This window comes from Lycorma delicatula, chromosome 3 (genome assembly GCF_047948215.1).
Source record: "Lycorma delicatula isolate Av1 chromosome 3, ASM4794821v1, whole genome shotgun sequence".
Classification (NCBI taxonomy): domain Eukaryota; kingdom Metazoa; phylum Arthropoda; class Insecta; order Hemiptera; family Fulgoridae; genus Lycorma; species Lycorma delicatula.
The window spans coordinates 91,948,034-91,962,503 of record NC_134457.1 but is presented as its reverse complement, the minus strand read 5'-3'; the positions used below and the strand labels follow the sequence as shown (position 1 = coordinate 91,962,503).

General features: G+C 30.0%; 1 protein-coding gene across 1 annotated transcript in view; it reads right to left on the bottom strand.

Annotated features, from left to right (window-relative positions):
• Positions 1 to 14,470, bottom strand: part of Taz (tafazzin, phospholipid-lysophospholipid transacylase) — a 49,204-nt gene that overhangs the window by 7,214 nt on the left and 27,520 nt on the right. Inside the window, exon 3 of the mRNA XM_075360186.1 lies at positions 4,218 to 4,366. Within this exon, the coding sequence (XP_075216301.1) occupies positions 4,218 to 4,366 (149 nt within the window). The remainder of the gene's footprint in view (positions 1 to 4,217; positions 4,367 to 14,470) is intronic.

The following is a 14,470-nucleotide window of genomic DNA, read 5'->3' as shown; positions in this document are numbered from 1 at the left end:
TTAATAATTGTGCGAGTTCAATTATATATTAACTTTATTCTTCTAACTGCCATTTAGTAAAAATCTGTCTTTGGCGAAGATTGGGTTTTTGTATTTCAAGTTTTCTTCAACGACCTACAAATTGTCATGCAGCAAACTCTCCAATTTGAGAGCACAGCCTTTATCAATTAATGTAAACATCTAGTTACTGGTTTGGCAACAGGTTTCACCTATTAAAAATAAATTATAATTAATTGTAATTGATCTACAGTTTGAAAGAGGTTGATTCTGAATCTTTTTTAATAGAATCTGTTAATCGTGGATTTCATGCAAAAAATAACAATAATTTGTAATTATTGCACACAAGCAATAAATTATTCATTCATCATGTAAGACTGTCTGCACCAGATGTCTGGTTATCCATTCTCATAAAGAACTCTTTCTAAATACCAACATATCTGATGACATTAAATCTGGAAATATCTTTACTCTTCCAAGATTTGATGTCATCACCCACATTTTAGGTACACTTTGATTGGCAAGTTACTAATTAATATACTTAATTTAATTAAAAAGCATACATACAATTTACAAATAGACTTATACATATTTGTAAAACAGTAATCAACACCAAAGGATTTATTAAATGAGATTATATACTCTAGTACAACAGTATGTTTTTCTTGGTTTAATTTAAAATCTAGTTTAAATTTAACTGTTTTAGATGTATTGTAATAATTTTTTTTTTAAATTTGTAAATAACTGTACTATATATTAACTTGTTTTCATTTTTCTTAACTCTTTTTTAAAATCTCTTTGTTATGGTGTCTCTTGTTAATTTTTGGAGGCTACTGCATATTTCCATTAACTTGACATTATCTGAAGACATCAGTTCATAGAACAAAATGTTCAATAGATTTCTTCCATACACTAATTTTTGCAGATGTAAGAACCTGCTCTTGTACCTTGCAAAATTATTAACTCAGTGAAGGCATTGTAATAAAAGACTACATTTTAGAACTTCCTCTAAATGATATTAGCAAACTGTTCTAGGCATTTCAATGTAAAAATCTCAATAATATTCATGAACAGCATTCAGGAAATAACCTTTCCATTATCATTACTGTTTAGAGTAATACAAAAAAACAACAAAAACCAATTTATTCTTTTAGTACATTTTTTAAAAGAATACCTGATTACATTAGAAATGAAGAACCACCATAAAAATATCAAAAATATGTTAAAAAGAGTTTTTGATAACTGACTACATTCTCTCCTAAACTTTAAAGAAATCAGCATTTAAGTAATGCTTGGTAGAAAATTTTTCTATATGAGGCTATAGTTTTAAATAACTGGTTTTATTGTTATTTCATGCTTATGATTTTTATAATATGAGGGTCAGAAAATAATCAAATAGACAAATAGCAACAGGGATAAAACTATCTGATAGACAAACTGAAACTGTCTAAATTATCTAAATATTGTCTAAATATCTAAATTGGTAACCCCGATGTAACCTCTTTTATTTATTTCAAAATGTGCTCCATTTGAAATCTGTACCGTATAAGAAGTGCAAACTGAGATAAGATTTTATATCTTAACTATTAATCTGGCTGAAATTTACTCATAGATGTTAAGAAAATATGATAAAAAAAGTGTGCAAATTTTTATAAGTGGATCAAACAGTTCAAATTGGGCAGAACAAATGTAACAGATTTTCACTGTAGCAGATTATCAGTGGAAGTTTTGACTGATACTTTGTAAAATTGCATTAATGATTTTATTTGTGAAGACAGAAGAATAAAATCTTGGAGATTCCTGAAATTTGTAGTGAGTATTGGGATTGTTGATTCAATTATCCAAGGTAAGCTGAATTACCAAAAATTGTGTTTGAGATGGGTTCTGAGACAGCTGACCCCAAATCACAGACACCTGAATTCATATTTGTATAGAAATAATGGTCTTCAACAGAAAACATTGCTTTTTTTTAGATCGCAGAATACAAGTAACTTGTGATAAACATGGATTCATCATTTTGAGCCAGAATCCAAGCACCAGAGTATGAAATGGGAACAGCTGAGTTCGCCCAGTAAATAATTCAAAACCTAACCATCAGCTGGTAAAATGATGGTATCTACGCTTTGATATGAGTGTATTATTGTTTAATGAATAAAGAATAATGAATATTGTTCAATGAGTAATGCCAAATTTATTGCAATGATTTAGAGGAACATATAATCAACGAGTATTACTGTGACATTCTAAAAAGTAAAGTGAAACAGCAATAGGGTGGAAACATTCTGGTTCTCCCTCAAAAGGCTTAGTTCTTCTGCATCATAATGCCTTTTCCCAATCCATTTAAAGGTTACTATGCTATTCAAAAGTCAGGTGGACGGAGTTGCCACATCCAGTTTACCATCTTGATCTTACACCATCAGATTTTTTTGGTTGTTTGGTCCTCTCAAAGAATTTTTACATGGCACCAAGTTTAGCAACAATGAGCAGGTCAAGGATGCAGTATAAGAGTAGGTTGGACACCTATGTGAATAATTTACTACTTTACTACTGGAATAAGACAGTTCAGAGAAAGTACAAGGGTTATTTTTTTTCAAGGTCTGATTGATTGCAAAATAAAAACTCGTGTAAAAATCGGATGAATCTTTGCACATATGTGTTGCGCAGCGTCTCTAGTATGGCCTTCAATCACGCCGCGTCACTTCGTTTAGTTCTGAACATGCAGCTAGCACATAAACATGTCTACAACAACAGTATCTCCCGCCAAGTGTGAAGTGCATGCAGTAATTCGATTTCTTCAGGCTGAGGGGTGTAATGCAGCTGAAATTCATTGACGAATAACTAATGTGTACGGTGAAACTTCAATGAGTGACAGCAAAGTGCAACAATGGTGCAGGAACTTTAAAGCAGGACGTACAGATGTTCATTATGCAGGTGGTCAGGGAAGGAAGCGAGTGTCAACCGATGATCTCGTTGAGCGAGTGGATGAGACAATTTGAGAAAATCGTCGGTTCACAATTTTTGTATCGAGTGTGATTCGTTTCCTGAAATTTCAAGGTCAGCTCTCTACATCAGTACCGCAAACTGTGTGCGAGATGGGTTCCCAAGATGCTGTCTGACCATCACAAAACAATGAGAATAGATGCCTCCCTAACATTTCTCCAGCGCTACCACAATGAAGGAGAAGATTTTTTGAACAAAATTGTCACAGGGGATGAGACAAGGGTCCATTTCATAGAAACTGAAGAAACAAAAGAACAATCCAAACAGTGGATGCATTCTGCATTCTCATTCTCTCAGTAAACCAAAGAAGTTCAAGCGAACCTTCTCCAACAGAAAGTTCTGTGTTCTGGGACCGGAATGGAGTTCTCTTGGTGGAATTCATGGAATGTGGCATGACTATCACTGCAGCCTCATACTGTGTGATTCTTCAATGTCTACAAAGGGCAATTCAGAATAAGCGAAGAGGAATGTTGTCATCGGCATTGTCTTTCTCCATTACAATGCTCGACCGCACACTGCAGCTGTAACAAAGAAGCTCCTGCAGCGTTTTCGTTGGGAAGTGTTTGATCACCCACCATACAGCTCGGACTTGGGTCCGATGAAACACTGGCTAGGAGGGCAACATTTTGGCACAAACATCGAGCTGCAGACCAGCATAGAAACATGGCTGAAAACACAGGCGGCTCCGTTCTATGACGAGTATTGGAAAGTTGGTACCACGCTAGAACAAATGTCTAAATTGGAGTGGTGACTATGTAGAGATATAACGTAACTATGTAAGTACTTGTTACAAATAAAAAATTTTTTATTTTCATTATGGTTTTAATTGCAACACCTCAGTCTTTTTCTATCTATTTGATTAGATAAACCACTGTTTCAGTTTCCTAGTACGGCTTCAGAGTTTTTTTTTTATTACAACTAAAAATCATATATACAACAATTTATTTAACTTGATTAATAATCTAATCATACATCCGATGTAAGAAATATTACTTTGCACTTCTTGAATGATAATTATAAAGCAATGAACATCACTACATTAAATTCATTAATAAAATTTTGAATATTTACTAATAGATGAATAGATAATAATTTCTCAAATATAGTACCGCTGATATGTTAAATAAATTTGGATAACAGTAACATGCAATAGATTACATCAAAGTGCAATAAATTAAACAAATAAACTAAAATAAAAAAATAAAAAAACGAAAAAGTACCTGATACACTCCCTCTCCTCTAATAACAGGAATGCATTTTCCTAACATAAAAAAATAGGAATGGAGTTTATTCGTAAAACAGATATCATGAGCTGCTAATGACCACCTCATGCGACTACGTCGTAGTAAATGTTTCCAATTTAGACAACCTGCCAATTTAGATTATTATTATTATAAATCAATGTAATTTACTGATGTTAGATACTTAATTTAATGTTATTAGAAATAATAAATAAAAATTAATACTAGGTTTCTATTTCAGATAATGAATATGTGTCTGCATCACTGAAAGGTGGAATGCCAAAAGCCAAGTTATGTCATAAAAACATTTCATCTACTCCCTTTATGTTCTCTTTACCAATTTGTTCAACAGTTGATAACACTGGGGAACAAAGGAGAAATTTTTTGTCTCGGGAAGAAAAATATGTGATTCTGATAGTATTTATTCTCCTGAATTCAAATATGATATCAGTTTTCCCCATCATGCAAGGTTTCTGAGACAGGCATTTATAATTTCAAACATTTTAATACTTTCTGCATTCCTAACTACACAATATTCTAACATCTGACTCACCTAAAAAGTAAGAAATGATGATTTTCTGCTATATTTCGCCTGTAGAGATTCCCTCTTGACGGTCCAACAATAATCGGCCAGCATATTAAGATTCCATTTGCCTTGATACCTCTTTTCCATAGCTGAAATTTCCTGATGAAAGTATTCCCCGTGCACATCGCTCATGCCAAGATTTTCTGGGAAGAAATCTAGGTGTGAGTGCAGGAAGTGTACTTTTAAGGACATATTACAACCCAAATTTTTATAAGATCGTTGACAATATCATGATAATTTTCTGCCTTTTGATATCCCAAAAAACTGAGTAACATTTTAAAATGCTCGCCAAGGTGCTTTCTCCAGTGGAATCAATACTTCGTCAAACTTTTCATCATGCATTAGTGATCGTGTTTGTAGACCCACAAATATTCCTTCTTTAATTTTTGCATCATTAATTTTAGGAAACTTCTGTTTTAAGCACATGAAACCACGAGTATTATCCATAGCCTTGACGAAATTCTTCATTAATCCTAGTCTGATATCTAATGGAGGTAGATACACATTTGGTCACGTTTCACATTTTTCAGTTCAGGAATGAGTGATTTGTGTTTATGTCATTCTTTTCTAATGAAATGGTTTTTTCTGTCTCTATTATCCCATTTACACAAAAAACAACAGTACTTTGTATAACCAAGCTACAGATCAAGAACAAGTGGAATTACCTTCAAATTACCACAAAATTTCCATTCATACACTGCATATTGAAAGCTTTTCCAATATAAATTTAAAGTTTTCTTTCATACTTAATGTTTAATGTTTCTTTCAATCTAGCAGAGTGAGCCACAGCTACTGATGGGAATTTATATCCATTTATATTATGTAGATGAACAGCTTTTAAACTAACTTTGGAGAAATCAATGAACAAGTGCCATTCTGTTGGGTTATGTTCATTACAAAGTGTCTCATAAGAGAAGAAATGTCATTACAAAACACTAAGCCATTTCTTCAAAAAATAGTGTAAATTCAGAATGAATATTATAAGTACATATCTCTGTATTCTTTTGAAAAAGATTCCATCCTTTTAGCCAGGAAGCAAGCATTTCAGTTGTTTTTTTGATAACTTTAAACCTCATATGAGATTATTAAGATTTTCTTGGATAAATAAATGAACTGCTTTGTTCAAACGTTGTATCACCGGAATCTGTTTCTTTTTCTTCCAGCAGACTTTGAGCTCTCTAATGTCACATGTACTGGAGGCTTTGGTATGGGTAATTCTTTGCAGTGTGGAACTGGTCTCATTGCAGATTGGAAGTTGGAGTACACCACTGTGTTTTGATTTTGACGTAATCCCTTTAATGTTTGTTAAGCAGAAATAAGTCAGGATAGTGATCTTTGGGTTCCCTCCAAATGATAAGGATAGCAAATGGCATGTGGCGTGTGCCATTTTTCCATGCACAAGAAGCCTAGAACACAATAAACAACAGATATGTGGGGCTCAGACCCTTGTTTGGTCCCAGACTCCTCACCCAAAATAAAGTTCATAACACTTTTTTTACTAATGGAGTAAGGTTTTGCCTTTGGGACTTGGAGTAACACTTCATCACATACATAACAAAAATTGTTAGAATGATTTAAACAAACTCTAAGCATTTTGTAACTAACAACTAATTAAAAGAAATAAAGTTGTAAATATGTAATACACAATAATTCAGACAGAAAAAGCACACACAAAAGCACAATGACGTGTTTACTGGTTCACTCACTACTATCTCACAACTGGCATCATTCTGATGAATGTGTGCTATACTAGATCACGTTTGTACATGTCTATACACGTCTGAACCTGTTACAAGGGTAGCATTGCTACTCTCTGAGTTAGCTCATTTGGTTCCATCATATTTACAACGTTCTAGGAAATTTTACTTGTCAATGGACAAAAAAATATTTAAAAAAATTAAAATATCAAAAAACTGTGAGTGATGGAGAAATTCTGAATACATGTTTGAAAACAGGATAAAATCTTCATTACGTATACCTACTGGTACTCGTGAGACAAAAATCATGTTGACCAATGTAATTTACATTTTTTAAACAATGTTAATTCTTACCCTTCAACACTATAATTTTTTTCACCTTCTAGTCATTCTCCTTTCAACAAATTTTCTTAAAACTTATTATCTTCTCAGTTTATTACAAGATGTTAAAAAATGTTGATAATCTATAGGAACTAATTTATTACTCTAGGCTTTGGCTCTGAGCATTTTATCTTTACTTCACATCCTTCAATTTTCATGATTCTACTTACATTCCAGGTGGCAAGTTGTAGAACCATCTGGTTGTAAGGAACACACTGAATGAACAAGTATTGAAACAAAAATTATTAAAATCAATAAATCAAGTGGAAAATATTAATACAGATTGATAACCAATACAAGTTAAACAAACAAATATTTCATCCAAAAAATATCAGTGAACACAAAAAAAAATTTGTAACCGGTTTCTAAATAACTATGCACTTCTTTCTATAGATTTACAAGGTGAGATGAAAAGATAATGAGAATCTTTTGGACTGAATTTGTATTCTTTCCCACAATGGCAATATAAATATGCACAGCGTGGCACTTATAATGTACATCACTACTAAGTAAAAAAATCTTTAAATGTGTTTCAGTCACAAGAAAGACTCAATAAAATATAAAAATGAAAGATTGTAAATCTTTTATTTTATACTTTCACTAAATCTGTAATAAAATAAACTTATTAGGTTCTTTATGAATTGTGAACAGCATATAAAAGATATTTCTTGGTGTTCTTCATGTTAAATTCAGTAGTGAAAACCATCTAACAAAAACATCCTTGAATTCAACATTGCACACACATAATTCTTAGTACTAACCATGATAATCAGTAGCATTAGCGCAATCATATTTAAAATTAAATGAAATTAATTAATATCAACCATTAAAATATGTCAAAAGAATAATTTTATTAATAGCATCTGATTTTTTTTCTTAAATAAAGAGCATCAAACATAGATAACATTTAAAGATAATGACTAAAAAAGTTAAAAACAAATATTTATGTGTAAACTCTGTCGCTGATTAAAAACAAAACACTAATAAATTAAAAATTTGTTACCTGAAATTACAAAAAATAGGCTAATAAATATCTCTGTAACTATATACATGAATCAACTTAAAAAAACAAGGAAGTCTAACCAGAAAATCAAAGTTGGAAATTAGTTTTTATTTCCTGGTTAATACTAGTTTACTTTTTTACCTTTTAAAGAAGATTAAATTAAACCAGTTACAAAGATATATAAGCATTAACAAAATAAATTAATTCAAACATAAATAAAGGTTATTACATTCACTGGATCATGAAACTAAGCCACTTACAGAAACATTTTTATTTTGGCTAAAAACTAGATTATTTGGATGAAGACTTTAACTGACTTGTTTCTCTTCAAATAAAACTATTCAATTTTTTTAGTAATATTTAATTTGCCGATCAGAATACAGACTATTTAATTTACTCTAAAATTTTTATTTTGAATACACAATTTTGTATTCCCTGTGTAATTAAAAACTATGCTTTTGTTTTTTTTAGTTAATCAAAAAAACTGAATTCTGACCTGATTGGCTACTATAAACTGGTTATTACAACAACAAGGAATAATCACAACAACTCACACTAATCACACCATCTATCATCCACTTTGTTTAATAATACTAAAACAATAATCAATTAAACATAAATACTGTCATTGTTATAATGACTATGAGATGAGTGCAATGATTTGGTCTTGGGAAGTGAAAGGACACAGCACTACTGAAATATGGGATGAGATATTTCATCAAACAAAAGATCTGGCTGGGAGTACAGGTGGTAAGAGTTTTAATTGCAAATCTGCATAAGTTAGTAATGTGATAAAATGAGTATTTGAATATGGGTGATAACTATTTGGGAAGTAACCTGGATATAAATATACATTGGAAGTATCACACAATTCTTCTGGGACTTTCATAACCTATTCTGCTCGTAAAAATAATGAAAATAATAATATAAACATATGTCCTAAAATGCTTTGTTTACGAGATTTGGCTAGTGAAAGATTTTGCTCTGATTTCAGATACTCCAATGAAATGAGGTTGTATTGATATTTTTAGGTTATTAATTAAGGAGCAGAATTAGTGGTGATTCTTATAGTTTCTTACTTGAAAAATCAAATAGAATAGGTCCCAGAACCATACCTGCAGTAGTTTTTGAGAAATATGTAGTGAAAACCAAATAAATTGAGGTAAAAAATTCGGTTTTTTATGTTTGACGTACAATAACTTTGTTAACTGGGTAATAAACAAAAAAAAAATTTAAACAAAACTTGTAGAGAATTTAATTCTGAACGAACTGGTATAAGATAAGTTAAATAAAACAAAAAAAGGTTAGAAAAATTTGAGTTTTATTTAGAAACTGTACGTTACTGCATTTGTAAAAAAAAGTACTAAGTTAATGTAAACAAAAAACAATTTTTTTTTTGATGATGTGAAAAATATGTATAATAAAAATAAATGAATAAAAATACTTAAGATAATAATTTTTTTATTAATGACAGAAGTACAAAAAATTATTTGGAAAATTATTACTTCAAAGTTGGCAATAAAATAACATCAGCTGATCAACAATGCGCAATACTGTGTTAGTGTTTATATCATTCTGTAAACCTTAAGTATATTGGGTACTGTGAACTGTGCTGTCGTTCTGTGAAAGTTAGTGAAGGTTTGAATGTGATCGGTTTGCCATTGAAGTACTGCCGTACTTATTTACAACATAGGAATATGCTGATATGGTATTCATTTTGAGTGTGCATAATGCTGATGCTGAAGCTGCTGCAGTAGAATAGGAAATATTTTTTCTGAATTACAAGATTCCAGATCCCGAAACTATTAACAGGACTTTTCATAATCTTCAGGAAACAGGTTCACTGTCTAGTATTTGAACCGGCTATGAACATATCTGTCCAACACGATGCTGTTTTTGATAAAATTATTATCGATGCAGTTCAGTGTAGCCTGGCATCAGCACATGACATCTTTCTTTCATCTCAGAGTTTTGCATTCGATGGTTTGGAGGACACTTAAACAAAACAATTTTTATCTTTATCATAAACACCCAGTTCAACAACTTCACCCATGAGACGGTCCACTTCCCTTAGTTCTGATTTCCCTTCCCTTCTGAGTTCTGCAATTGGTGGAATACGAATCAACAACTCTACAACTATGTTTAATTTACTGATGAGGCAAATTTCACTCGAGATGGTGTCAACAACTTATGCAATGAACATACATGGGCAGAAGTAAATCCTCATGAAACAATGGAAGGCAATTTTCAACACCGATTTAGTGTCAATATATGGTACAGCCTTCTTCACAATCAGTTATTTGGGCAGTACATATTACCTGGTCGCTTAAATGTTGAGGTCAGCTTGCACTTTCTTCAAGAAGAAAGTTCCTCTAACGCTGAGAAGCAAAGTATACTTCCAGTACAATGGTGTGCATCCTCAGTTCTCTTGTGCTGTTTCAACTGAAGAACTAATATAGCAACAAAAGCAGTTCAGAAGTGTTTTTGACCATTTATATACAAGGTGTGTAAATATGAAACCAAAATTTTGTGTAGAAAATACATGTTTATTGTATGAAAATGATAAAAAATATTTATTTTAAATATTGTCCATCGCTAGCTACATATTTTTCCCATCTCTCTATCAATTTATAAATGCCAAGCCAAAAAAACTGTTGCTCTTTTGAGGCAAATCAGTCATCGAGACATTTTTGTACATTTTCAGAAGAAGTGAAGCACTGCTCAGCAAGTGCGTGTCCCATTGATGCAAATAAATAGTAGTCCGATGGAGTCAAGTCTGTGAGTAAAATGCATGCAAAAATATTTCCCAACTGAATATCTCAATCGTTTCCTTGACTGGTTTTACTGTGTGTGATGGTGCATTATCACGAAGGAAAATCACTTTGTGTTGCCTTTTTTGATATTCTGGTCGTTTTTCATGCAATGCTTGATTCAAATCGATCATTTGTTGTCAGTAGCGTTCAGTATTAACGATTTTGCCAGGTTTTAGCAACTCATAATAGATCACACCCTTCTGATCCCACCAAACACAGAGCATTGTTTTCTTTCCATAGCAGTTTGGCCTTGAGATCTTTGTGATACACCTTGTATAATTATGCACACAAGTAAAACATTCTTTTCTCTCCTTTATTTTCTACCAGGTAATTAATTGGAAGTCTTTGCACAAAAAGAGTAATAAGGATTTATTTATTTGAGTTCAATCATTTTATTTTTAGTTTATTTATTTTCCCAAGTAATTTTATTTTTATTTTTTATTTTACAATTTGTGTGATCATGCAAATTCTAACATATAAGTATTCTTCTGTTAGTTTTATTTTAGCTTATTAAATCAGATTTTCTTATCAATTATAAGCATTTATTTCATTTTGTTTTACATTCAACTTTTGAATATTAGTAGCAACCTACAAAAAGTGATGGTATAGTCGATTCTAAGTAAATAAAAAAAAATTATTACATAGTAAATTAATACTAGTAAATAAATTAATGAAATTTATTCTGAAGTAATTCAAAACTATATATTTTTTTCTAATTAATATTACCTAACTAAAAAATTCAATACGTACAACAATTTAATTATCAATTAATAAACTGAACTTATCTTGAGAGTAATTTGGTATAGTTAAATACTGATGTCTTCCCATATAATAAGTCCTCATATAGTCTTCTTTAACCTTGATGTTGCCCAACTTATCCAGACCTATTCCTCTTCTTTCCATCATTACCTCTACTGCATATCTCAGCAATCTCCCCAACCAATGTATAATTCAGTTTTTTTTTGTTGCAATTTCTTTCTTTTTTCAACAAATTTTTTCATTCTTAGTGGAGTTCTCTACTACTTCATAACCCCTTACTTAGTCCACCCAACTAGCTTTTTTCATACTTCCCCAAACTAATACCTTAACTACCCTTATTCCTTTTTTCTTTCTTAACAGCCGTATTTATTCCTCGTAATATCCCACACACCATACAAAAAGCTTTGCTGACTTTTTTTAATCCTTTAATGACCACACATGGCAACCTCTTTTTTTTTTTTGTGTTTTTAAATTGCAATTGTAGTTTTCCCATCATGGGTATTACTCATTTTTACTAATGAAGCTTTCCAGGTATTCAAATACTCTAACCTTTCCTATTAATCTATATCTTAATCTCCTTCTTGTTAAAATCACATATATTTTCTTTTTGATGATCCTTTTCCCATAACCCTCAAATTTTATTCAAATCAATAAAAAACTAATTTTTTCATCCTCTACCAACAGAACACATCATCAACAAATATAAGAACTATCCTTGATCGTTGAAAGTACCCTTTTTTTCCACCCAGTCACTTCCCAATAATATCTTCTAGATGGAAGTTAAATAGTATGTCCAAGATGTATATATATTTACAATTAGTTTCTATTTCTCCTGTACTCTTATTCTTTTCAATATGTCCATCATTTTGTCCCAGTCTACTTTGCTGAATGCCTTTTCTAGATGAACAATAAGAGCATACTCTTTTTTTAATTTTATAAATAAATTTTATTTTAATAATTCTCAGGAGATCATCTACATAATTTATTCTCTTTCCTTATCAGAACAAAAATTGTTCTTCATTGATCATAATGTTCAGTCTTTTCTTTATCCTCAGTAGGATAAAGTAATAATTTTTTTAGGCAATACTTTTAAATATTTGTATTTTTTAATTCCTTAATATTTTTCCTTAATAGTCATCATACTAGAATTAAAATTATATAAAAATGTATTATATCCATAATATTGTACTTAAAAGAACATTTACTAACAATAACCCTTTCAAAAAATTGCAACTCAATAAAAATTACACACATAATTTTGTTTAACAGAAATTTCTGGGATTAAATGAATATTTTGAAATTTTACAGTCCATCTATTATTCTTTAAAGAAAGTATGTATATTTCCAATTCATTTGTTTTAACAAAAAATTCTTATTTATTTCAATGAATTTTAACAGATTTAAAAAAAAAATATTGTACTGCATTGAAAGTTTAATACAGAAATCTTATTTTAAAATAAATTTGTTTAATTTATTTTAACTAACACTCACGCAATTTCATGTTTTAAATTGTAAAACTTTATAATATTAAAAAAATTGACAATGGGCTACTATCTTAAAATGAGAAAAAAAAATTAGTCTTGAGTGATAAAAAAGTAGTAAAAAAGCTACTTTTACTGGATAACTAAAAGTTAAAGGTTATTAACTTTGAACAGCCAGAAAAAAATTATTTTCTCAATTGAAGCTACTAATTATATTTTTTTTTTAATAAAAATACATACTTTTTTAATAAATACTTTTTTAATGAACTAATGAAAAAATTGCAAAAAAGTACCAAAATTTCACTATTTGGAAATTACTGAATTAAACTATAAACTATTTGGAAAAATTTTCCAATACAATTATATTTGAAAATGCACTAAAAAAAGAAAAATAATTTCACTTTCCATTAAATCAAAAATATATGTTTATAATAAACTCTTTGATTAAATTCAAATAACATTTTATATTGATAATGATAAACCTGTTTTCTATTCACAGTAGTGAATGTACTTTTGTGAACATTTATTTATTACATCTCACAGCCACATTTAATTACAATAATGCATACTGAGTTAATTTATTAACAAAATCCCTTTACACCTTATAACATGAATAATAAAAGTGGGGCTAGATAGCAATTATCAATGAAATAATTATAAAATATAATGTAATAAAATTAAGGCACCTCATGCTTTTACTATTCATGATATAAAATGTAAAGGAATTTTGTCAATAAATTCATTAAATATGCATTATTAAAATTAAATATAGCTGATGTAATAAATAAATCTTCACATAAAAGTACATTCACTACCATGAACAGAGAACAGATTTATAGATCATGTTATCAATATAAAATATTTGATTCTAATCAAAGAGTTTATTATAAACATTTATTATCAATTTAATATGAAAGTGAAATTTTCTTTTTTTTGTGCATCTTTAAATATATTTGTATTGAAAGATTTTTCCAAACAATTTATACTTTAATTAAATAATTTCCAAATAGTGAAATTTTGATACTTATTGTAATTTTTTTATTAGTCCAATAAAAGTATATAATTAATATTTAATTTAAACATTTTTTTAAATTTTATACTTTTTAGTCTCAATTAGGCTTAAAAAAAAATTACTGTCACAATTAGTGTATTATTATGAAACTTCTCAAGACACATTTTCCCGGATATGTGTTAATTGATCATTTTTTAAAAATATTGTGTAAATGATAACATAACTCTATACGATTGTATACAGTTGTAGATGGATTTCTTCTGAAATATAATGAAGTAGCAAAGTGAATAACCGATTTAAACACATTTGTGCATAAATCTAAGAGCAGTGATTCACTGGCACTAATTGACAGCTGTCCTTATATAACCTATCTTCACATTATAGGCTATTCATTTTCTTGTGTAGCAAAAAGCACAGCTGGCTGCTACTCTGCATTGAAGTCTCTCCCGTAAGCATGTGTGGTTTTGAATTTCTGTTATTTGGAAACAACAATTTTTCTT